Source organism: Grammomys surdaster, unplaced genomic scaffold (genome assembly GCF_004785775.1).
Source record: "Grammomys surdaster isolate TR1022 unplaced genomic scaffold, NIH_TR_1.0 225, whole genome shotgun sequence".
Lineage (NCBI taxonomy): Eukaryota > Metazoa > Chordata > Mammalia > Rodentia > Muridae > Grammomys > Grammomys surdaster.
In genome coordinates this window covers 1,095,018-1,121,168 of record NW_021604670.1, presented here as the reverse complement: position 1 = coordinate 1,121,168, position 26,151 = coordinate 1,095,018, and the positions used below count along the sequence as shown (strand labels likewise).

At 40.3% G+C, this 26,151-nt stretch overlaps 1 protein-coding gene across 2 annotated transcripts in view; it reads left to right on the top strand.

Moving 5' to 3' along the window:
• Positions 1-26,151, top strand: part of Tek (TEK receptor tyrosine kinase) — a 118,307-nt gene that overhangs the window by 71,272 nt on the left and 20,884 nt on the right. The window contains exons 9-16 of one of the 2 annotated variants that reach the window (XM_028773388.1): positions 1,707-1,851; positions 2,150-2,305; positions 4,609-4,743; positions 11,809-12,096; positions 19,005-19,304; positions 21,106-21,260; positions 22,701-22,911; positions 24,676-24,786. In XM_028773388.1, the coding sequence (XP_028629221.1) occupies positions 1,707-1,851; positions 2,150-2,305; positions 4,609-4,743; positions 11,809-12,096; positions 19,005-19,304; positions 21,106-21,260; positions 22,701-22,911; positions 24,676-24,786 (1,501 nt within the window). The remainder of the gene's footprint in view (positions 1-1,706; positions 1,852-2,149; positions 2,306-4,608; positions 4,744-11,808; positions 12,097-19,004; positions 19,305-21,105; positions 21,261-22,700; positions 22,912-24,675; positions 24,787-26,151) is intronic. The other variant, XM_028773389.1, reaches the window with a different exon arrangement.

Sequence of the window (26,151 nt, the reverse complement as noted above, 5' to 3'; positions counted from 1 at the left end):
GTATCCCTGAGTATTCAGGACTCATTCAAGTATTTTCTGTAAAGCTGGCTTAGTGGTCATAAATTCCTTTAGTCTATTTCTCATTGTCATATGTTTTAAATTTGCTTTGAGGACAGATAACTTTGCTGAGTGTAGTTTTCTAGGTTGGTATTATTATCTTTTGGGACTTGAAATACTTCAAGTTCTCTGTGCTTTTAAAGTTTCAGTTGACTATCTGCTGTTATCCCAACAGACCCATTTTTATATGGGACATGATGTTTCTCTCTTGTTTTCAATAATCTTTGTCCTGTGTATTTAGTGTTCCTAATTATAATTAGACAAGGAGATTCTTTTATGATCTGTCTCTGTGGTGCCTAAATGACTCCTGTATCTGGATTGGCATGTTTTTTTTTTCTAGCTCTGGGAATTTTTTCTGTTATAATGTTTTATATATATGGCTATATATGTTTTATGTATTCTATGCCTTTAGAATGAAATTCTTGTTCTACGCCTATAACCCATAGATTTGGCCTTTTCAGAGTGTTACATGTATTGAAATTCCCAATTTAGTCTCTTACTAATTTATTTTTGTCCTTGTTTGGTTATTCCAGTTCCTCCTCCTTGTATTTAGTTTTAGATATTCTGTATCTGGAGGCTCTTTTCTTGAGCACTGGTCTTATGATGTAGGTGTTCGGGATCCATCTAATGCTTTGTCTCACTGTTTGACACTGAGCTCCAAGGCAAGGTCCCATGCTCAGCTTCTTTCTTTGCTCCTTGGTTGATGGAATCCTGCTCCTTGCTATGGCCCAAAGGTCTCATGATGGAGGCAGTTCTTAGCCAATAAAGGCCCAACAGTTTAGCTTACAGAGTCCGTACTTGTGGAGTGGGGCAAGGTTATGAGGCTCTGCCTGACACTGGGTTTCACCATGACAAGCCTGATACTAGATTAGGTCTAAGACCTGGAGTTAATCTCCCCATCCCCCAACAAAAGGGAGGCATCTCTTTTCACACTATACTGCTTGGAGTTTGAGGAACTCCAAGTAAGTTGCCTTTCTTCCTTCTACAGTATACCTTTTCTTATTTTCATGTTACAAGTCAGCACTGGTTTCTCTCACCTGATTCCCTCAGCTCTCATGAAAGCATTTTGGCAAGTGAATATAGGTCTTTGGGTTTATTGCTCTGTGAAGAGAACATTGCTGGAACTTCTAATTCAGCGGTCATCTTGGTCTTCTACCTGTAACTTTTTAGCATTGCCTGCCTCATGTTTACACAAACATGGATGGGTGAGGATAAGTGTCTGAGGAAGTGGACAAAAGGAATAGAGTCTTTAGATCTACATGTCTTTTCACTTTGCACCATTCCTAACAGCCCCTCAAATATACAGGAAGCTACTTTGTCTTTCCATCCTACCATATCTAAAAAGGAAAAAATTGCTACCGAGGGCAGTTTTAAAAGAATTAAACTCCTTACTGGTAAGTGTTTATTCAACACTTTCAAATACAAATACAACAGCAGGATCTGGGAGGGCACCAGTCCAATACAAACTTTCAGGGCTGCTACAATAGCTTTGGAAATAAGCCAGTGATTATATTAGCATTGTACTTAGCTCCTCAGACTCTCCTAGAAAACTTCCTCCTAAACAATGAGCTGGAGTATGTGTTATGAGCCTTTGTGTGTAAGTACCCCAAGAAATTCTAACTTTTGGTGTGTTTGACTGACTGTTCTAGCCAAATGACTTCAACCATACAGATCGTTTCTCAGTGGCCATATTCACTGTCAACCGAGTCTTACCTCCTGACTCAGGAGTTTGGGTCTGCAGTGTGAACACAGTGGCTGGGATGGTGGAAAAGCCTTTCAACATTTCTGTCAAAGGTAGGTTTCTTGCACTTAAAGCAAGGGCATTTTCTTAAAAAAACAAAAAAACAAAAATCAAAAACCCCAAAGGCAATAAGAAAAAGCAATGATGGGGCCAGCTGTGACATGGTACAAATTTTAGATTTTAAGCCTTCATGTAATCAGCACCCACCAAAAGGGATCATTTTTTAAAAAGGCAGAGATTGTGGTGGGAAGACAGGATTGAATCAGAACTCTCGGAGACTTAACTATGAGATTAAACAATAGCAAACCCCTAATGCTCAAGAATGATTCTGACTGCTAAAATTGTATTTAGTTCTTCCAAAGCCCCTGCGTGCCCCAAATGTGATTGACACTGGACACAACTTTGCTATCATCAATATCAGCTCTGAGCCTTACTTTGGGGATGGACCGATCAAATCCAAGAAGCTTCTCTATAAACCTGTCAATCAGGCCTGGAAACATATTCAAGGTAAGATTTGGACACAAACGGTACCAACTGGAGGTCTAGTACCAGAAAAAAGATGTCCTCTATACATCAAAATTCCCTACCCATATCAGCTAATAGAAAAACAAGAATATTTTACCACAAGCAGAAGCCATGAAAGTTCTAGGAATGACTTGCTTAATACCACTGAGCACTCTGGTACTCAGGCGTAGCCATGTATATCAGCATTTTGTCTCAGGCTTCTGAACTGCCAGTCATGACTTTAAAACTCTGCCATGCCTGGCCATGGTGGAAAGTATGATTATACCATGGGCCATGATGGAAAGGCAGAGGTACTTAATCTGCCTAAATCTTGAGAACAATTATTTCTTCTGTGTTAGAGGCACCTTACCCCGCCTTTCATTTCTTACCTTGTCTCATCCTGAAGACACTGTCAAAGGTTTCTTGCAGTATATAGCACAAAGGTAGGTTTCTTGTGCTAGACAATTAATGCAGAGGGTTTTATATAAAAAGTTGACTCTGGAAAAATTTAATCTGTGGAGACAGGGTCGCACTTAGGGTAGGGAAAAGAAGGGTGTTGTAATGAGGGCTGCCCGCCCTTCCCTGCTGCTGGGGGAAAATACTGTAAACTAAAACAAAAGATTATGAATTTCATGAAAAAGGTAAATGTGTCTTAAAACATATATTGGATTTATTGGCTGTGTGATAATGTAAAACTATAATTTTTAAAAGGTATGTTAAAAACATAGCACTGTCAACTACCCATGCTCTTTTAACTGGGCCATCTTGCAGACTGTCCCATCGTTGCCCTGCTAGAGGGCCATGTGGATTCTGCCACTCCCAATTTCATCAAATTATGCCTAATTTCCCTGAATTATTTCCCTTAAACTTTTTTGTTCTACTGTATGAAGACATGTGTGAACATTATAAAAAAAAATAAGAAAAAGGGGTCTTTGCTCATGCACCAGAGCTGGGTTCACTCTCCAGCATCCCTGTGGTGGCTCAGATCTGTCCAAAGGGGATCTGACTAACTCTTCTGACCTCCACATGCACCAGGCACCCACATAGTATACTTACATATGCAGGTAAAACACACCCCCATACACAAAAAACCAAAGAGATCTAAAAACAATATAAGAAAAACAGGGGCCTGACTTCATAACGCAGCTGAACTTGACACCCAGAATCAAGTGACATTATTTATTACTGAACTCTTCACATTCCATTGTAGATACAACGCAGATTTAGTATCTCAAGGATCTAAGGTTGATTTGTGTTTTTTTCATTTTAACATGAATAGCTGGGGCTTTTTTTTTGTAATATGGCTTTAATAATGAAAAATAATCTTCTAATAATTGTTAAACATAGTTCACTTTTTAAAAAACCAATTAGCAACTTATCATAAGGTAAGTCAAAAGCTGAACTTTGCAATATCCATAGTTATAAAGACAGGGCTAAAGAGACCAACAGAACAAATGGCTGAGAGAAAAGCACATGCCTGTGTTTTTAAGGGACTCTAGAGCTCCTCACTGTAGGAGTCTGAATGAATCCATTGTCTGGTAGTGTTAAACAAAAACCACTGGGCCTTTTTTCTCTAGACAGTTTGATCGCAATCAGTTTATGTCCTTGAAAACAGTGAAAATAATATTATTTTATATTATGTTAATTGAGCCACCCAAGTATGGCATCCTATGTGGTAAATCTGTTGGGATTAATTTTGCAAATGAAAATGTACAAACACTAGAGCAGAAATGTATACATGGCCTAAACATATAATGCTAATGTGTATACCAAAACCTAAAATATACATGCTAAAGTATATATCAAAACCTAAAACTATAGACGCTAAAAAACATAGAAATAAAGATGCTAATGTATATACCAAAATCTAAAAATATACATGCTAATGTGTATACCAAAACCTAAAAGTATACACGTTACTGTGTATACCAAAACCTAAAAGTATACACGTTACTGTGTATATCAAAACCTAAAATATACATGCTAAAGTGTATACCAAAACCAAAACCTAAAAATATACTTGCCAATATATATGTATATGTATATGTATATGTATATGTATATGTATATGTATATGTATATATGTATATGTATATATGTACCCCAAACCTGGAAATACTTGTTCCAAGCCCTAATTCCTCTTACATTGGAAACTGTATGTCCTTGAAGATGGAATTACCTCTTTATTTCACTGAGACACTGCTTTTTAAAAACCTAATTTAGTTCGCCCTGCAAAAGCAGCCACTCTGGTTTACAAAACATAACAGGTTGTAACCTGAAGCTTTCTGGACTTTCTCTCTTCCCAGTGATGAATGAGATTGTCACGCTCAACTACTTGGAGCCTCGGACTGACTATGAGCTGTGTGTGCAGCTGGCCCGTCCTGGAGAGGGTGGGGAAGGGCATCCTGGACCTGTGAGACGATTCACTACAGCGTCTATCGGTCAGTTGAAGCCAACCGACATTTATTCCTGAGCTGGGTGGGAGGGGGAGGAAGGGGAAAGAGGAAGGAAGACCAGGAAGGGTGGTGTTGGGTGAGTGGGTGGGTGGGGATGGGGGTGGAAGGACTTTGCTGTGGAATGGGTGGGAAAGTGACAGGAAGACTCGATATTTCAAGCCAAACAGTTCCTTTATTTGGGCTGGACTGCTGGTCTGTCTCCCTGGGGGAGGGGGACTGTGGCCATTCAGGAGGACAGAGGAGGAAGCAGATGAGCCTTCAGGAAGGCAAGGACATCCCTGAGATTGACTTAGCAGCCAGTGTGTTGAGCCTTGACTTCTGTGTATCACCCCCAGCTTCCTGTTTCCATCCCATGGGGCCACTCCAGGCGTCTGCCACAAATATGCTTCAGAAATTCAAGTTTATTTATTTTTAAAAAAATAATTTCTATTTTTCAAAGTAATTTGTGCCCATAGTTCAAACATCAAATAGAAGGAAAGGCTTTTGTCTGAAGAACAGTCCTCCTCGGCTCCCCCCCTCCTCCTCCCCCAGCCCTGCTTCCTATCAGCAACTGTTTCTATGTAAAGCTATTTCTTACAGGGTTTACCTTCATGTTGCTAAGTCAGTGGTTTGAACATGAAGATCCATCAGAACCACCAGAAGAGTTTATTAAAACAAATTGTTGGACCTTATTCCCAGAATTTTTAAAAATTTTGTTTTATTATTTTGTGTGTATGTTATTCCTTCTACCTGCTGTGTGTATATATGTCTGTGCAATACATTCATGCAGTGTCTGGGGAAGTCAGAGAGGGTATCAGATCCCCTGGGACTTGAATTATAGTCCATTGTGAACCATCATATGGGTCTGGAGATCAAGCCGGGTGCTTTAGAAGAGAAGCCAGTGCTCTTAACCCCTGAGCCATCTCTCCAGCCCCATCTACCCTAAACTTTGATCCAATAAGTTCAAGGCTATAGGTCAACAATTATGGTTTCTAATAAATTCCCCAGAGACGATTAATGCTGCTCCTGGCCTTGGTCCACATGGTTTGGATAATATATAGAGAAGCATCTTTCTCTTTGTTTCTTTCTTTCTATCCTTCCTTTCTTCTTTTTTTCCTTTCCTATTATTTTGGTTTTTTGTGGTTTTGTGAGTTTATTTTTCACTTTTTAATTTTTATTTGTTGTTGTTATTGCTTTTTAAAAATTTCATTTATTTTAAACTCCAAATTTTATTTCCCTCCCGGCCCACCCTCTTACTGTTCCACATCCCATACCTCCTCCCCGCTCCCCTGTCTCCATCCCTCAGGCACACCCCTCTTGAGGGTTAGGTGCATCTTCTCTGACTTAACCCAGACCGGGCAGTCCTCTACTGTATATGTGTTGGGGGCCTCATATCAGCTGGTGTATGCTGCCTGGTTGGTGGTCCAGTGTTTGAGAGATTTCAGGGGTCCAGTTTATTTGAGACTGCTGGTTTTCCTATAGGGTTGCCCTCCTCCTCAGCTTCTTCCAGCTTTTCCCTAATTCAACCACAGGGCTCAGAAGCTTCTGTCCATTGGTTGGATATAAATATCTGCATCTGACTTTTGTTGCTTTTTAAATATCTATCTATCTATCTATCTATCTATCTATCTATCTATCTATCTATCTATTTTAGATAGAGCTTCACTCTACAGTCCAGGCTGGACCAGAATTCACAATATAGCTCACACTGGCCTCTATCTGTCATATTCTTATGCTTCAGCCTCTGGAGTACTGATTTACATGTGCGAGTCATGCCTCATAGAACATTTCTTGACTTATTGGTGATATTTAGAGGCCTTGCACTGTGTGAATGGAGGAGCTCTCAATTTGTGCAGACTCCTCGATGCTGGCCTGGCTTCCATCTCTCTGTCACTCCATGCCTTCCTTTGAGACAGTAGAGTGACCATTATAACATTCTCCTCTTGTCCTTTGAGTTATTTGGTGTGTTTAGTCACCCTGTTACTATCTTTTGATGAGTGTTTTATAGTTGCAAGTTCTTGTGTGTTCCCTGTGTTATATAACAAGTCATAACTGTTTAGGCATCCTGGTCACTTGGACTAATTCCCAGGACAACAACTTAGGGAGGAAAGGTGTGTTTTGACTCATGATTTCAGATGGTTTGATCTATGCTCACTCAGCTTTGTCTATGTGGGCAGAACATACTGTTGGAGAGAGCCTGTAGCAAAGGGATCTTCTTCCCCTTACGGTAGACATGAAGAGCTGGGTAGAGCAAAGGGCCAGGTACCAAAACAATCCCTAAGTACCCATATCCAATAAGTTAATCATCTAGTTAGGTTTTACTTCCTCATTTTTCTAGAACATCTAAAAGATGAACCTCCCTCTAAGAGCCAAGTCTGCAGTACATGAGCTCTTCTGGCGACACTTTGTATCCACACAACAGTAGCTTCCAAACACAGAAGCCTTTACCTCTAAATCCCAAAGCTCTTATTGCTCTAGGCCCTTAAGGGAGAGAAGTTCATTGCCCAGGGCTTAGAGTACCAATGCCTAGCAGCTAAGTTACAGCTCTTGAGTTTTGGTTGTTTGGTCCCTAGATGCTTTACCTTAACGGCTCTCTTGGGGCTTTCTAATGATGGAGTTTGTAGTCCTTGCAAGTACAGCTCTCACCCTCTCTCGCCTGCTCTGTATACCCTGCTTTGTTTGTACAGTCCCAGGATTCCTGCCATTTCACACTTTCATCATACCTCTCCACTGTCTACACTTCATGCAGACTCTGACCACCATTTCTCTGTAAACTTTCTAATCGCTTCTAGGGTGACAGTAAGAAATGGCAACCCATCACAATAAAAAAAAATAGCATAAACTCCACAGAGATAATAAAAGTTTCTATCATTTGAGAGCAAGGGGTACCTGCTATGTCATTAGCCTGCACTCACAGGCAAGTGGCAGTTAATTCTCGCATAGGTCAGTATTGGATCAAAAGAGGAAGGTCACAGTCTGACTCACATGGAAATTATTCATGGCCAGAACATAAAACACTCCACAGACCAGAAGCACCACCATCAGTCCTCAGAATACATTCCAGCCAGGATGCAGTTAGAGGTCTCTTGGAATATTTCAAAGTCCTCCAGGGGTCGGTGGAAAGGGAATTCTTGAAGTCCTCCTTTCCCACCAATTGAATTTTGCTGATGCTTGCTTTTTTAATTCATCTGGCACTTGTACTGTTTATGTTTTCATTGAGGTGGGAAGGCCACACAGGCCAGGAAAGGTGGGAAGAGAACATATTCTGAGCTTATTTGCAGAGAAGAGAAAAGCCAAAGCTGGGTGAAGGGTCACTATACCCTGTGATTTTAATTTTTTCAAACCTTAATTTTAATGATGGTTCTTAAAAACTTTAACCTCCTTTGTAGCCCACCACCCACCAGAGGTAGTGGAAAAGAAAGGATATTGGGGAAGTGAACCTATTTAAAAAGGTTCTTTGGAGCAATTCCTGTCTGTGCTGTCTGGAAATCAGCAGTTCAGCTCAGAGGTGAGCAGGTAGCAGCTCTTGATCCACTTGAAAACACCTCACGGATACACCAGCAGTCCAGTAGAGCCAGATTAGCAACAGCGGTGACAGTAGAGACAGCCAGGCCTCAACTTCAGCTTGAGTCAGCAGTAGGGATTAAGGGAACGTCAGAAGTCTTGGTTATGCCTCTCTCAGGGAAGTGAAGATCAGACCCACATGTGTTGCACAGCTAGCTGTACCAGCTAGCCAAGCTCTCTCTCCATCACTTCATGGAGTCCTATTTATTTATTTATTTATTTACATTTCAAATGTCATCCTTTGTTGGGAGCCGCATTCGCCATTTGTCAATGGCGCGGCTCCGTCAGGAAGCGGCATTCAATGGCGCGGCTCCGTGAGGGAGCCATGAGGTAAAATGCGCCCGAACAAGGCGTGCTGGCTCCCTGCCTCTCGGCACTGTGAGGGAGCTGTGAAGTAAAGTGCGCCCGAGCAAGGCGCGCCGGCTCCCTGCTTCTCGGCTCTGACAGAGCCATGAATGGAAGTGCGCCTGCGCAGGGCGCGCCGGCTTCCCGCGCTCTGGCTTCAGTCAGAGCCAAGCCGAGTGTGCCATGAGCAAGGAGCAAAAACTAATATGCTAATTAAGCCTCACTCCAAGAGCCAATGAAAAACTAGTATGCTAATTAGGCATCACTTAAGGAGCCAATGAGCATGCAGTAAGTCCTCCCAGGACTCTATATAAGCCGTGGGCTCTGGGGCTCTGGGTCCTTCGCCACTACCATCCAAGAGAGCTGTAACACTACCATCTAAGAGAGCTGTAACACCATCTAAAAGAGCTGTAACAAGTAAACTGCTGTCAGAAGAATCCTGAAGTGTGGCGTGTTCTCCTTATCGGCGAGGCGGCGCGTCACAATCCTTCTTCACAGTTTCACCTCCACCAACCCCCTATTGCCATGCTCCCTCCCAGCTGCTTCCATGAGAGTGCTACCCCACCCATGCACCCACCCACTCCTGGCTCACAGCCCTAGCATTCCCCTATTGCTGGGGCATCAAGCCTTCACAGGACCCAGGGCCTCCCCTCCCATTGATGCTGGATAAGGCCATCCTCTGTTACATATGCAGCTGGAGCCATGGGTCCCTCCAGGTGTACTCTTTGGTTAGTGGTTTAGTCCTTGGGAGCTCTTGGGGGGGGGTGTCTGGTTGGTTGATATTGTTGTTCTTCCTATGGGGTTGCAAAACCCTTCAGCTCCTTCAGTCCCTCCCTTAACTCTTCCATTGGGGTCTCAGTGCTCAGTTGGATCATTGGCTGCAAGCATCTGCATCTGTATTGGCCAGACTGTAGTCCAGGCTGGCCTTGAACTCAGAAATGTCCTGACTGGTACCTCCCAGGTGCTGGGATTAAAGGCATGGGCCACCACACCTGGCTTTCGGAGTCCTATTTATATCTTCCAAACATCACGTGTCCTCCATGTGCCTTGCCTCAGCATGGTTCTTGCCTCAGCACATGCATCCCATCAGCCCTCGGAAGTGGCAAGAAACTGCAGCATACCACCAGAACTTTTTCGGTGCTTTTTCTCTCTATGGAGTTCTGACAAACGCAGCTCAACTATGCAATACAAGGTGGACCAACACATGTCTGTTGTTAGCAAAGAATCCTTCATTATGTGTTCTTTCATGTGCTTGCCTTAGCAGACCATCTTTTTTCCTGTGTCTGCTTCAATGAAACACAAGTCTGCCTTCGCCTTTCACATCTGTGATCACTTTAACAAAATGTTCCTTTCATGTGTTTACCCCAGCAAAACATGATCCAATTAACTTTCCAAAGAACCCTTAAGTTTCCATTTTAATGTCCCGAAAGGGAGGCTAAAGATGGCTGCATTTGAAGTTCCTCTAGCTACCCAGAACAAAGAATGAGGAATTTTACAAGTGTTTTCTGATATTCACCTGTGTTCTCTTTATAAGCTGTCTGCATATCTACCATGGGTGGCTTATGCTGGATTCAAACTCTAGAGGCTGGCAAAAGGGATAGACCTCAGGTCACTGCATTTTCCTAGATTATAGCGATAGAGCCAAGGAGACTTTTAACATAATGCCAAGCAAATGTTTGCCCAACTGCTCCTCCTCATTGGTTTATAATTAGCGGTGGTTAGACCTGTAAGACCCCTTTTCCCTTCAGCTAAGAATTTAAAGTGTTTTTTAAATTCTTTTTTTAAATGTCATACTCTAAAGTGCTAGAGGTTTGTTTGGTTTTCTTTAAATATGGGTTCTATTAGACCCCATTGCATGTAAGATTCTTATACCACACGTGCACTGTCTGTTTGTGGACTATGACCACCATTTGTAAAGCACTGTCATGATATGAAATGTTCTCACATTCTGCAAATCAGTTTCGCCTCTAGTGGCGATAATGCCACCATCCTGAGATCAGGAAGGAAGGCTGTTTTTCCATGCTTTGAAAGGACTTTCTATCTGGAACTTATAAATCAATGACTGTCATTAATTGCAATTAATAAAATAGACATATTCTTCCTTTGTTCGTTGACATGGTCTGGGAAAGGAAAGGAGAAAGGGAACAAATATTGGCAGAGTTCCTAAGACTTCCCAAGACCTCTCAACCCATTATCTCATTTGTTCTTCTGTGTCTGGAAGATGAGTCTGGTTGTGCCATTTTACAGGTGAACTTAGGTTATAAATTTGCCCAGATTGCAAAGTAGGAGTGAGATGCTCCTGTCTCTCTAATTTAAAAAACCCATATTATTTCTTTTGGCAATTTCTCTGGCACTTCAGGTGCCTGAGTAACTGTGACCAGACAACAAACAGGTGTTTCTAGCGGATACTGCAATGTGGCCCGAATGGAGGTAGGCCTGGCCCCTTACCGTAGCAGCTGTGATATCTGAAACTCTCCTTGCTGACATTTAAAGCTTGAAAGCGTCTTTCTTAAAATGGTGTTGAAACAAAACCCACTGTGTTCCTTTCCATCAATGCCTCTGCTTTCCTTTTCCGATTGTAGGCTTGACTTTTAGGAAGTTTCCATTAGAGTTTTTACCCATAATACTACGGACATGTTTGTTGAGCCCCTGATCTTCTTGTTTGTTATGATAATCCTTGGGACGGCTCTATAACTTCACTGGAGAATGATGACTTGCCCTCCTCTAGTCATTTACGACTGTAAATGGTGCCGTAAGGAATGTCTCCATCCACAGATATTTTCATCTTCCTTTGGAATATTTCTTTTCTCAGCATAAATCCTTTGTAGTCAGGTGTTAAGGCAAAAGAATATAGACATTTTTAAAGGCTCTTGAAAATTTACTCATGTTGCCTCAAGGAGGTTATATTTCTGTATTAAAACTCCCCAGGGTATACATAAAAATTACTTTGAAGATTTACTATTTTGTTATGAGGGGACGTATCAGGGGAAGTATCATGGGTGTTTGCTTATGGTTTTTGTTTTTTTGTTTGTTGTTTTTGTTGTTTTAGCTTGTGAGTGTTTTATATTATTCTAAAAGCCAAGATCATTCTGTGCAGCTGCCGCCTGGAGCTGTTGTTACTTCTGTCCAATATGACAATAACCCTCTTCTGGTCATTCCTAGGACTCCCTCCTCCAAGAGGTCTCAGTCTCCTGCCAAAAAGCCAGACAGCTCTAAATTTGACTTGGCAACCGATATTTGCAAGCTCAGAAGATGAATTTTATGTGGAAGTTGAGAGGAGGTCCCTGCAAACAAAAAGTGACCAGCAGAACATCAAAGTGCCTGGGAACCTGACCTCAGTGCTACTGAACAACTTACTCCCCAGGGAGCAGTACACTGTCCGAGCTAGAGTCAACACCAAGGCCCAGGGGGAGTGGAGTGAAGAACTCAGGGCCTGGACTCTTAGTGACAGTAAGTAACTCATGCTGCCCCGACCTCACCCACATTTGCCCACAACTTCCATTCAAGTCCTTGGATGTCATAAGGACATTTCATTATGTGACTGGAGGCTAATTAGTGTCCACATAATCATCTTAACGTCCTATAGTATTATACAGGAAGGGCCCACTGGGCTTTGGCAAGACCATGCTACAATTTGTCCATTCTTGCTATGGACTCATTTATTAATAACAAGGCTATCAGTAGGAATAATAAAGTTTGTTAGGGCTTAAACTGTTATGGGATAGTTTTTAAGGATTATTGTTATTATATATCTACAATGGGTGCTGGTTGATGATGGATGAGTCTTCCCCAATCTTATAAACAAAAAAAAAATCTGCTTTGGAAAATTTTCATGTTCAGAGTTACTATTTATGAGAGCAGTAAGAACCTCTTTTCTTTAAAAATGTTCTGTAGTCTAAGCTTTTCTAGATTTAGATTGGTTAGTTGAAACGTCAGGGTTCACTGTCATACTGAAACTCCCCTGTCTTGGTCAGTGAGTCTAAGTTGCCTCACTGAATGAGGACTATGTCTTTGCAATCTGAAGCCATGGAATGACGATCTAGAGATACCTTTTTGGACACACTACCTGCCATATGGTCCTCACCAACCCCAAAGTCGAGGCTGTCTGCTGCAGCTGCTTCTCTCTGCTCAGTACATGTAGGAGTCCCTCAGGAATTCTTTCTTGTACCAGTGACTCATGGGAATCTAAACTGTTATGCCAGTGTTTGGGGATCTCACTGTTGTCACAGTTAGAGTTTCTATTGTGGTGCTAAAACACCGTGACCAAAAGCAACTAGGGAGGAAAGGGTTTATTTGGCTGACACAACCCATGTTATAGTCCACTGAGCAAAGCCAAGGCAGGAATTCAAGGCAGGAACTGAAGCAGAGGCCAAGGAATAGCGGTACTTATTGGTTTGCAGCCTGCTTTCTTACACACCTCAAATGCGCAGGTGTGACCCCACCCACAATAGGATGGGCCTTCCCAAGTCAACACTAATTAAGAAACTGCTCCACAGACTTGCCTGTAGCCCAGCATTTCCTGAACTGTGGTTCCTTCTTCTCAGGTAAATCTAGCTTATGCCAAGTTGAAAACAAAACAAAACAAAATCCAAAAATCATTCATTTTGCATACACATATATACACATACACACACATACACACACCTTTGTATCTGTATATTTGTGTATATACATATACACATATACATATATATACTTAATTGTGTGAGAGTTAAGCTACAGAATAATGTAAGGACCAACATAACTCTAAGAATGAACAAGTATTATACTTTGTTATATCTGCTTTTAACAACAACATACACACACACACACACACACACACACACATTAAAATTGTCCATGACTGTTATCCACATTCTGTTTCTTTTCTTCTGTCTCTAGACAAAATTGTGTTTATTATGAGTCTTTCCATTCATTTTAGTATAGAAATATGGAGTCAGATTTCTCTCACTCACTCATTCTCTCTCTCTCTCTCTCTCTCTATATATATATATATATATATATATATATATATATACATATATATACACATATATATACACATATGCATATATATGTGTATATATATTCATCCTTTTCTGAATAAGTATGATTTATATCTTTAATTTATTTATATATGACATGCATTTTAAACTTTTGTATAAAATTCTAATATGTCATATTTATTTTTGTTTAAAAATTTTTTGTGATTTTATTTATTTTTATTTTATATGTTTGGGCATTTTGCCTACATTTATGCCTGTCCACCACATGTATGCAGTGCCCATGGAGGCCAAAGAGGGCACTGGATTTGGACTGGAGCTACCACAGTTGTTAGACGTCATGTGGATACTGGGAATTAAATGCAGACCTTCCAGAGAAGTAACCAGCTCTTAACTATTAAGCCATCTCTCCACTCCCATATAGATTATTTTAGATATCCCACAAAAATAGTGGATTTTATCATGACATCTGGATGCATATATATCATTGTACCTTGCTTGTATTTGTTCCTGTCACTCCAGGACTCTGCCCCTCCTCCACATCTACCCTTGCTAGCTTCCTTCCTTCCCATGTTGCTACCTTTCTCATTTCATGTCATATATGCATGCCTACATGTATGTTAATGTGTAAACCTAGATACTATATGTGAGAGAAAACAGGAAGTATTTGTCAGTCTGATCATATCTGACTCATTCGCCTTCCCAAAATTGAATTTTATCCTTCTTCACAGCTAACTACTTCATTTTCTTTAACCATTCATCTGCTGATGGATCTAGGCTATTGTGAGTAACACAGCCATAAACGTAGTGTGCAGATTTATGCCTCGTGAGGACTGACACAGCTGTATTACATGGTAGTTATTTTTCTATTCTTTTTCTTTTTGCTTTTGTGTATGGTGAAGGCCTACTCTGGACCTCAAACTGTCTTGAAACCACTCCTTAGCCCAGTTTGTCCTAAAACCAATGATGATCCTCTTGTACCCAGCCTCCCAAGTGATGGAATTATGGGACTGAATCACAACACCCAGCTTAGATGACAGTTCTAGCTGAGATTCTGTTTTGCAACCACTATCCTGATTTCCATAGTTGCACAGATTTGTGCTCCAGCTCCCAGTGGGTAAGAATCACTTTCTCCACATCCCCACAGAACTTGCCATTTGTTTTCTTGATGGCAGTCATTCTGGTAACTGGGGTGAGGTACCCCACACGGCTTTTATCAACACAGCTTTTATCTTCATTTCTCTGATGGCTAGAAATGCTGAACACATTTTCAAAACTTCACTGGCCATTTGAATTTATTCTTTTGAGAAGTGTCTGCTTATTTCATGCACCTCCTTACTGACTTGGTATTTAAGGTTTCCTGATCAGGTTTATTACCTTCTTCCTGATTAGGTATTCAAAGGCTTTTAATGCTTAATGTTTTAAATTCTTTACAGATGTGGACATCAATCAACTGTCAGATGTGTCAGATGTGTAACTAAGCAAAGATTTTCTCCCATTTCTTTAGCTGTGTCTTCATCCTGGTGATTGTTTCCTTCACTGTGCAGAAGCTTTTAAATTTCATGCAATCTTTGTGTGTGTGTGTCAATTTTTAGATTGGTTTTCTATGCTATCAGTGTCCTTTTAAGAATTCCCTTGCCTGTGTCTATACCTTGAAGCATTTCCCTATTTTTCAAGCAGGTTGAGAGTTTCAGGCTTCACATGGTCCTTAATCCATTTAGAACTGATTTTTGCACAGGGTCAGGCAGGGATCTAGCTAGCTTCCTATTTCTACATGTGGTTATCTTGTGTTCTTAGCACCATTTTCTGAAGAGGCTGTCTTTTCTCCAGTGTGTGTTTTATAACTTTGTTAAAATTAGGTGGATGTAGTTATGGGGGCTTATTTCTGAGTTCTCTGTTATAGTTAATTAATCCATCTGACTGTTTTTGTTGCCAGTGGCCTGCTAATTCTGTTACTATGGTGCTCTGGCTCTTTGCAGTCTTTTGTGCTATGGATTTTTTCTTTAGTTCTATGATCAATGTTATTAGACTTTTAAAAAATAAGAATTGTGTTTTGTCTGTAGACTGCTTTGACAATATAGCAGTTTTCACAGTGCCAATCTATGAGCATAGAAGGTCTTTGGATTTTGTGGTGACTTCAACTTCTTCCTTTGGTATCTTAAAGTTTTCCTTGTAGAGGTATTTCACCTCTTGGTTTATTCCTAAACTATTTATTTGAAGCTACCATTCATAGGAATTTTTGTTCATGGTGAGTTCACTATTATTAGTAAATGGGAAATGAAGAGTTTTGTTGTTATCTTGAGACAGTTTCACATATTTCAGGCTGGCCTTGAGCTTGCTATAAAGCTGAAGATGACTTTGTACTTCTGATCCTCTGCCTCCACCTCCTGAGCTGAGTTCTGGAATACAGGCATGCACCATCACACCCAGTGTATGTTCTGCTTGGGATGGAACACAGGGCTTCATTCTAGGTGGGCTTTCTACTAAACGAGCTACATTCCCAGTCCTCAACTTGCTTATTATTGTATGTTTATCTTGTATCTTGCTACTTGCTTGAAAGTTTACCAGATCTGTTTCTATTTGGAATCTTTAAGTAGAAGACTGTGGTAACTACAAATGGAGATAATTTGATTTGACATTCCTATTTATATTTCTATTCTTATCCTACTAAGACTTAAAGTACTTAAGAGTGCAGTGAGTGAATATGCTTGCTTTATTACTAATTTTAGAGGAAAAAAATTCAGCATTTGCCCACTTAATATAATGTTGCTTATGGGTTCATTGTGTATAGTTATGTTAAGATGTGTCCCTTATTTTCCCACTCTTTTAGGGCTTTGATTAAGAAGGGGTCAGATGTCTTTTTTGAGATGATCATGCGATTTCTGTTCTTAAGTCTATTTGTGTACTGTTTTACACTTACTAATATATTTTGAGCAATCCTTGTATCCCTAGAATGAAACTACCTTGTCATAGTGCATCTTACTAATATGTTCTTGGAGTCAGCTTGAGGGTATTTCATTGTGGTTTCTTTTGCATCTAAATTCATCAGAGAAATTTGTCTATAGTTTGTGTGTGTGTTACCTATTTTAGATATTATGATAATATCAACTTTGTAGAAGGAGTTTGTTATGTTCTTTCCTTTTATATTTTATTAAACAATTTGAGTAGCAATTGAGTCAGCTCCTTGTGAATGTTGGTAGAATTCAGAGTTGAGTGTGTCTGGTCTTGGGCTTTTCTTTGCTGGAAGACTATTAATTACATAATAATTATATAATTTCTCTTTCAGGTTTCTTGTGCTTTCCTGTTACATCCTACTTGTCTATTGGTTGGGATGCCTCTTCTAGTTTTACTTGGGATTCTTCCAGTAAGCAGTAATCCTAAGAAAAGAGAAAGCCAGATGCTTATAACAGCAGCAGTGCTGAACTGCTGGGTATATATGTGCACCTCAGGTCAACTAAAGGCTAGTCACTTACCATCTCATAGACAGTTACCATAGGACAGAAAATTTAAAAAAATCGCTAGGAATGTGTTACATAGTAAAAATTAATTAGTGTAAATGTAGAGATGGCAAGTGAGTGATATATAAAGGGAGGGGCCAGTGAAAAGGAAAAGTAGAGAAGTAGAGTTAAGTAAATGAAGGACACAGAAGAACAGAAAAGGCTGTTATGAAGGAAACGCAGAAAGAGCAAGATATATACATTTTTGGGGGGAGTAAGAGATGGTACATTTAATAGGTGCTTTTGTGAAAATGTGAGTTCAGAGATCCAGCTTCCAGTAAAAGCTGTGTATGGTGGGTTACATTTATAATTCCAACAATGGCAGAGAGACAGGGATCCCTTGACTTCTTGACTTCACTGATGCGTGACTCCATCTCAAAAATTAAGGTATAGGGTGATTGAGGAAGACATCAGATGTCAACCTCTGGCCTTTATATACACCTACACACACAGTCTTGTGTACACACACACACACACACACACACACACAAATACTCTTAATTGAAAAACTTCCCAATAATGAAAACTTCATAAACCAAGTTAGACAAAAGTAAGAATGGAAACAATAATGAAAACATAAACGCTCTTAGGAATCAGATAGTTAAACATCACTAAACGTAGAGTGAAGGAGGGAGCACAAAGGGTAAAAAGGAAAGTGAAAAGACAGTTTGCTTAATAATAAAAACTATATAAACAGAATCAGAAAAACATACAAAAGTTAATTTTTTTTAAAAAAGCAATCAAACTTGAAATACCTCTTCTCTTTTATCCTGAGTCTTTACATTATCACATCACACAGAGGCAGCTTCCAGTCCACCATTTTACCCAGGAGTCTTTATTATGCCATTTATCAATTTCTTTTTGACATTTATGTTGTCACCTTTTATTTGTTTATTTTGCTACCACATAAAACATTGTCATGTATATTCTTATGCACATCGCATGAGCACAGGCTTGAACACTTTCCTAGGGAACATGTCCGGAAGTGAATCTCTTGTGCACAGTTCCTCTGAAAGAAGCTAGTGAGTGTGCGTTGTGCCCAGGAGTGCATGAAAACACTGCATTCCCTCTGTCCCTCTCCATGTACTTCCTCTGTGCTGACGGCACCTGATGATGTCAGCCAGTTACTGTTTGACCAATCTTAAAAGCCTACTACAGCTCATGACTGTTGCGAGGAGTTTCTGAGAGACTGCAACTCTCTCAGATTCTGATTCTGCCCTGGGAACCTCTGGACATGTCTTTATCTCTCTGCCTGTGTCCCTGAAGGGAAAATGCTCTCACTTTTCTCACACCTCAAGTCTCATCTGTAAGGGCTCAACACATTTTCTTACACATACACTAGCGTGCTTGCTATCTGTGAATGTGTTTGGGGTAAAGATACTCAAAGTTAAGGCAACGGACTCTGGAGCCAGACTACCAGGGCTGGATCCTGCTATTCTACTTAACTGTGGTGTGACCTTGACTGAGACTCAAATCTCTCTGTGTCTTACTACTTACAGTAAAGAAATGAGTTAAAACATGGAATAGTACATGGTATATTTAAGTACCATGTGAGTGTTAGTCCTCCTAATCTTTTCATTCCATCCAGCATCAAGAACATTATAGACAGGTTTGTAAAGCAACACAAATTACCAAGCCTTCATTTCCTGTAAGGAGACAAGCACACAAGACATGTTTTGTATTCTCTACCCTGGGCCAGTCTTTCATATAACAGGAGTCACAGTACCATTGCCAGTGGACAAGTCAGCATGTGAGGGAGTGTTCTTCCTATTCACATTAGTGAATGGTGTTGAATGAGTTGACCCGAGCCCTCTCTCAAAACCACAATCATCTAAGAGGCAGCAATACATCTTAAATAAATTCTTTTTTAAATTTCTAGTTCTCCCTCCTCAACCAGAGAACATCAAGATCTTCAATATCACTGACTCCACAGCTATGGTTTCTTGGACAATAATGGATGGCTATTCGATTTCTTCCATCATCATCCGGTATAAGGTTCAGGACAAAAATGAAGACCAGCACATTGACGTGAAGATCAAGAATGCCACCATCACTCAGTACCAGCTCAAGGGCCTAGAGCCAGAAACTACATACCATGTGGATATTTTTGCTGAGAACAACATAGGATCAAGCAACCCAACCTTTTCACATGAACTGAGGACACTTTCATACTCCCAAGGTTGGTAGTAGACTGGTATTTCCATAGACTATTTTCAGACATCATTGGAGAAGCCTCACTGTCTTAGGATATTTGCTTCATAGGTATTCTAAGTGTTATCATTTATTGGTCCTACTAAGCTTTATCATTGCTATATAAATCCTTAAAATAAAAAGAAAGATCTCTAGTGATCCACTTTTTGTTATTAAACCTGAGAATTAATTGGCCCCAGGCACATCCCATCCAATAGTCTAAGAAAGATGTGAACAATGTGAATTTCAATTCTGTAAAGAGGTATGTGGAACCTGCTTATGGGAAACAGGCTGTGTGGATCTCTCTCTCTCTCTCTCTCTCTCTCTCTCTCTCTCTCTCTCTCTCTCTGTGTGTGTGTGTGTGCATGTGTGCACTGTATGTGTGCCATGTGGTAGTGGTGGTGGTGGAATGTCCCAGAACTGAATTTCATTTTTTTTTCTTGAAATGAATCCTTTTTTGATTTTCAATGACTCTATGCTATTCTCAGTTTTCTTCTACTTTCTCATCTAATCAAAATCTAAAATGCTTGTCAGTACTAAATGCAAGCTATCTGAACTTAGCTATTTGGACTGCAGCTTTCTGAGATAGCTTGAGATCCTCCCAGAGTGCCAAGCACACTATGCTTACTGCTTGGGTGAAGTCTGTCAAACATAATTGCGTGATCTGGGGCCCAGCGTCAAGTGTGAGGATAGACTTCACATCTGTGCAAATGGTGCTGCATGACACTCTTCAGTGACCTATACATTTGAAGGAATTAAATCAGAATGTCAGAGGCAAAGGCAATTGTGCAGATTCTTAATTTGGACTAAGGTTTACTTTCATAGACAATATTATAGTTCTTGATTCTGTGGTCAGGTTCATATGTGGTTTTAAAATACAGTAAAAGAAGCTATGTATTCATTGATGATTCTGGGATATTTTTCAAAATATCCAAGGGATGGCGTATCTACCCCATTATAGATGGAGATTGTAGATCTTAGATCACACTCTTTATCAGTACTTAATTTCTATAAGTATTGTAGTTTGGTAAAAACACACACACACACACACACACACACACAGCTTCTAATGCAAGCTATGTAAAAAATACAATGTGAAAATTTTACATTAAGATACAACAAAACAGACCTCTTCATCACCCTTGATATTTCTATGATCAATACATAGAAATGTATTGAACACTTTTTAAAAGTAGGATTATAATCTGTGTAGTGATTATTAAAACATACTGAGTTAATTTCATTGAGATTTAAAGGAAAAGTTTAGCAGTCTTAAGTGGATTATTTTACCATAATCCCTAATGTAATGCTTTATTTTTTCTTTATTTTTTCCATAACTTCTGTAATCAACAATCACCAGGTTTTTTCATCCACTCTTTAAAACAAGGAAAAAATATAGACCAAGATAATATATCTTTATGGGCTCTATGCAATTGGCACCAGAACATCAAACCATTTCTAGAGAAACTGAGCTATAAATTACTAAATGTTAAATAGCTAGTTATTTTATTACTAAATAATGTTCATCTATGTGGGCTCCTACTTGGAAGCAAAGTTGAACAAATGACATCAACTCATAGCCACTTTGAAGGCACACTTTCAAATCCTAGAGATCTCATAACAACCCAATGACTTAGATTCATTTCTACTGAGTTTAGAAATTACTGAGTAGTCCACAGTCATAGTAAGCTGAGCAGTTATATTCCCATTACATTGTCTTTCCTACAGATGGTCTTAGGCCATCATCCATCTAAACTAACTCAGTGTCTTCACCTCTGTTTCCTGCACAGCCTCTGCAGACCTTGGAGGGGGAAAGATGCTACTTATAGCCATCCTTGGGTCAGCTGGAATGACTTGCATTACGGTGCTGTTGGCGTTTCTGATTATGTTGCAACTGAAGAGAGCAAATGTCCAAAGGAGAATGGCTCAGGCCTTCCAGAACGTGGTAGTATCTCATCTTTTTACTAGCTAGTGAACCCTGGCCAACATATAGGGAGACCTTTTGCTTTAAAGATGTAGAACAACAAATAATCCCTGTAGACAAGTTTCATTCTTTTTCCTTTGGCTTCCATCATGGGAGGATGATGGAAGGCAAATAACATGACCATGAAAATTCTTCTTCAAGCCAGATGAGCTTTGCAAGTAAAAATCATACATTTAATAATTATGCAGAAGGATATGTCTAAAACAAGATTCCTCCCCAAAATGTGATTAGTCAGTTATCTGACAGAATATTTCAGTAGAATGAATAACACATTTAAGAAGGACATAGGATTACCAGACCACAACATAATAGTTCATTTCCTTATCATGTATTGTATTAAATGATTTTCCACACATTTTCTCATTTTTGGTTCCCATTTGCTATTTATCATCTCTCCCTCAGTCCCATCATCCCTTCTATGTGTAAGAGTTACATATGCATGTACTTCTTCCCTAAGAACAATCTCTGGTTGGAATTTGTGGCACTTGGCATTATCTCATTCTTTGATCTAGGTTGACCAGTAAAGTACCCAAGTTCTACAAGACTGAACTTAACCAGCAGTTCTTTTGGAATACTAAAACCCAGGCATTTCTGAAGCTTATAGCTTCAAGATCCATAGAAGAAATCTGTGCCCAATGCTGTTGACTTTGTATATGAAACACTGAACACAATTCCATGCTTCCAGTGAAATCTAACTCATGTGTCTGAGTCCCCAAAATTATCTTCCACAGAGGACAAAAGGGGTTCATTCTCTGATTCCAGGCCAGAGCTGGTTCAACTCAGGCTGTTACTGGAGAGGATGGATCAGCAGGGGATTAGGACTTTAAAGCTTGTCACAGTGATTTGTCAAGTGACTGCTAGTTGCCACTTGAATTCAGAACAAGAGATATACTAGGGGGGTTTGCTACAAGCACTAGTCATTCTAGGCCACCACAGACTTGATCGAATTTAAACTTTAGGATGAGAAAGTATGGGAGGAAGGACAGATGAGGCCTGTGATGTTGTTAGGAAAGACCTCGCTGAGGCACATCAGGAGACTGCCATGCGTTCCTTCAACTAGAGCTACAAACTGATCTCTGTACAGCAGAATGGGATGCAAACATGCCACTCAGGTTGTCTTTGCTCCTCCCCAGCTTTGCAGGCATTGTTAATGGACAAGCCTGTGCTAATGGACAAGCCTGTGCTAATGGACAAGCCTGTGCTAATGGAAAAGCCTGTGCCCATGCAGCACTATAGGCAGTAGTTTCATGAGTTTGGGATTGTAAGATGGAACCCATTTGCATGCCCACTCTAGAATTAGATAAGTGATTTATTTTCCACCTGTGTAAATACAAAGCAGAAGATACTATGCACCTTAAGATGACAAATCTCCTGATCCAAAAAATGGTAATATTTTTCCAGAGAGAAGAACCAGCTGTGCAGTTCAACTCAGGAACTCTGGCCCTAAACAGGAAGGCCAAAAACAATCCGGATCCCACAATTTATCCTGTGCTTGACTGGAATGACATCAAGTTTCAAGACGTGATCGGAGAGGGCAACTTTGGCCAGGTTCTGAAGGCACGCATCAAGAAGGATGGGTTACGGATGGATGCTGCCATCAAGAGGATGAAAGGTCAGTGGTTGGAAGGCAGCCTTCTGCTGGGGTGGGGAGACATTCGTTTCCTGTGAAGTCTTCCCTTTGTGGCCATATATTCTTCAAACCAGGAGTTGCCCTGGTATCAGATGTGGCTGTTATGTGTAGATAAAGATGTTTCCTTTAAGATGAAGCCTGTGTTAGATGATATCAGGATGTGTATGTGTAGGACAGGATCAGGAACCACTCAAACACCAAAATGTTGGTTCCTAGGGATTTGGGAATGCTGGTGTTCTGCCATTTATTGCTCATTTGGGGAAGTGTTACTGTTTCTCGTAAGGCTCATTTTTGAAATTGAGTGTGTGTATCAGAATTAGCTAGACTTGTTCAAAAACAGACTGACACCCTTCCCTCCCCGAATCACACTTGAGGATTCCCAGTTTCTGATTTAGTAAGTCTGGTCAAGGTCAGAGAATTTGCATTCCCGTTTCCACGTGAGGCTGATTTCGTAGGTTTTCATGCTTTTTTATCATACTACTGAACCTCGGTGAGAATGGACTTTAAATTTGCTTTATGCTATGGTAGGATTATGACACCAGGAACTAAACCAAAATATTATCTAAGCTTAGAGACAGTTCCTCTCTGTTCATGTGTCTTTTTTGTTGTTTGATTTTTCTTTGAGATGAACTCTCACTGTGTATTCCAGACTGACTTGGAATTCACTCTGTAACTAACCTAAAACTCAGGGTAATCCTCCTGTCTCTAGGATAGAGGCATAAGCAGTGATATTTTAAAAATAAACACAAACAAAAACTTGCTGAATAGCCTATTCTGGTTTTGTTGCAGGATACTTAGTGAACACTGAAATAGTGTTCACTATTATATAGTGAATAGTGAAAGGGTGCTTTTGGTGGTTGGAGCATGAACTTATGCAATCAGCTTTGATTGGGATCTTACCTGAACCTAATTTTTCATTTCATATACTGTAAAAAAAAAAATAAAGCAGCTTAACTATGTGCCATGGCAGGAAATCTTCACAGGCAGAATAACAACATTCTAGGGCAGTCTACTGAGTGATACACTAATCAACAAAAATTTCCCAAGGCATTGACTCTCAGGACCAAAGCTATAATGAAGGTCCTGTGATAGGACTAGGGCACTGGACCTGGGATTTCCAATCAGTCCATATCACAGATGCCCCTGACCTACCTGATTCATTGGTACACACTCTAAGCCTAGTTCTAGTATGTCCAGAGCCACCAGGGCTCCCTCCTCCCCTGATCATGCTCCTTTTAAAAAACCATCACTAGCATCCCGTGCTTCACTCAAAGCTAGCCAGTCAGTCTGAGCATCAGCCAATAGTCTGCTCTCCAGTCCAACCCTGATAATTCTTCTCATCAAGGTGCCACTGAAGAGATGGGACATGAAAAATAGGAAAACTGCAGTTCAGTCTCCTAGAAAACGTCCATGGGAAAGCTGCAGCTCTCATCCACGAGGGATTTCACTTTGGAGAGGGCATGTATTAGTTTGTGGATACATTTTTGTTTGGATTACAAGTGAAGGTCAGGAGTGTCATTGAACGTTTTCCAATGCTTAAAGCAGCTCCCCCAAACACTTGTCAGCCCAGTGGTGAGGCTCAGAAATGCTGCTTTAGGGGGTAGAGTTTTCCAGCCCTGATGGTGACTAAATGAGCTGTGAGTCCTTGGGGGCAAAGACAGGACAGGGAAAGGTGTCCTGTCTTTACTCTTTACCCTTTGGAAAGGTGTGAAGAAGTAACATTACAACTCTCGGCCTTTCTTCCAGAATATGCCTCCAAAGATGATCACAGGGACTTCGCAGGAGAACTGGAGGTTCTTTGTAAACTTGGACACCATCCAAACATCATTAATCTCTTGGGAGCCTGTGAACATCGAGGTAAGATGCTCCCCTGCCCCAGCCCCTGCCCCTGCCCCTGTCCCTGCCCCTGCCCCTGTCCCCACCCCCAGCAGATTTTGAAAGATAAAATAGGAACATTCCATAACAAAAGGAGGAAAGATAATCATCTTGAGAACATAAAGCTACAGTTTCAATCTGAATATCTATCTAGTCCCATTTATTGGCTGGGATGAAGTTTATAATTTTTATGGAGGGAGGTGCTAAGGCTAAATTGGTTATCTGTGGTGGTTTATGTTTAATGATCAAGGTATTCATGGCTTCTTCTCACCTTTATCCTTACTAATCAAGAGATTAAAAAAACATATTATTACTATAGACATGTAGGAAGTCCTTACCATTAGAAAAAGTAGACTGTATTGGCTTCTCTGAATTGAATTTGTTTGCTTTGAGTCAGGGTCTCACCATTGCCCAGGCTGGCATGGAACTCTCTCTGTAGCTTAGGTTAAACTAAAATACAAAATACTCTTCCTACACTAAGGACTTGGTGCTCTGCCTTTTGAAGGCATGAGTCCCAGCAACGCACTGTGATGTGAAAGCACTGATCATGGTTAGGTTAGCAGTGATAATAAGTTCATATAGGACAGTTTCACTTTTAGCCAAAGTGTTTTCACTTCAGTAATAGTGTAGCTTTACAACTGCTCTGTATTTGTAAACTTAGGAATTCAAGTTTTATTCAAATGCTTGCTGCTATAATGTGTGTAATGAACTACTAGAGAGATCACAGCAAAACGAGTTTTCTGAGTTTACTTTGATATTCATGTGTCACCGACTTGTAGTTCTCTGTCTCAACAAAATGCCTCATGGAAAAGTTTGCTTCCATAAAGAGAAAGGCTCCAGGCCATACCTATTTATAAACTTGACAACCTTTTGTTGACTTTCTCAGCAAAACCCATCAACAATAGAAAAGAGTTAGTTTCTTTTTCCTTGATTTACTAAGCTAAAAATATGAGTGTCTTAAGCAATCTATCATCCTATGATCCAATAAGGGTATAATTTTGAAAGCCAGATCATATCTCTTAGATTAAATAATGAAGTAATGACATTTGTCTTTGATTTATTTCCTGGAAATAATAGTTGGTGTGGGATAGCAGTATATTAAAAGAAAAAAATCAGAGCTGGAGTAATGGCTCAGAGATTAAGAGCACTGGCTGCTCTTGCAGAAGACCTGGGTTTGGCTCCCACACCCACATGGCAGGTCACAGCCATCGGTCACTCCAGTTCCAGAGGGATTCTGACACCCTCAGCTGATCTTCATGGATACCTACACATATGTGGTATATAAATATACACTTAAGCAGACAGGCTGGAGAGACAGCTCTGCAGTGAAGAACACTGGCTGCTCTT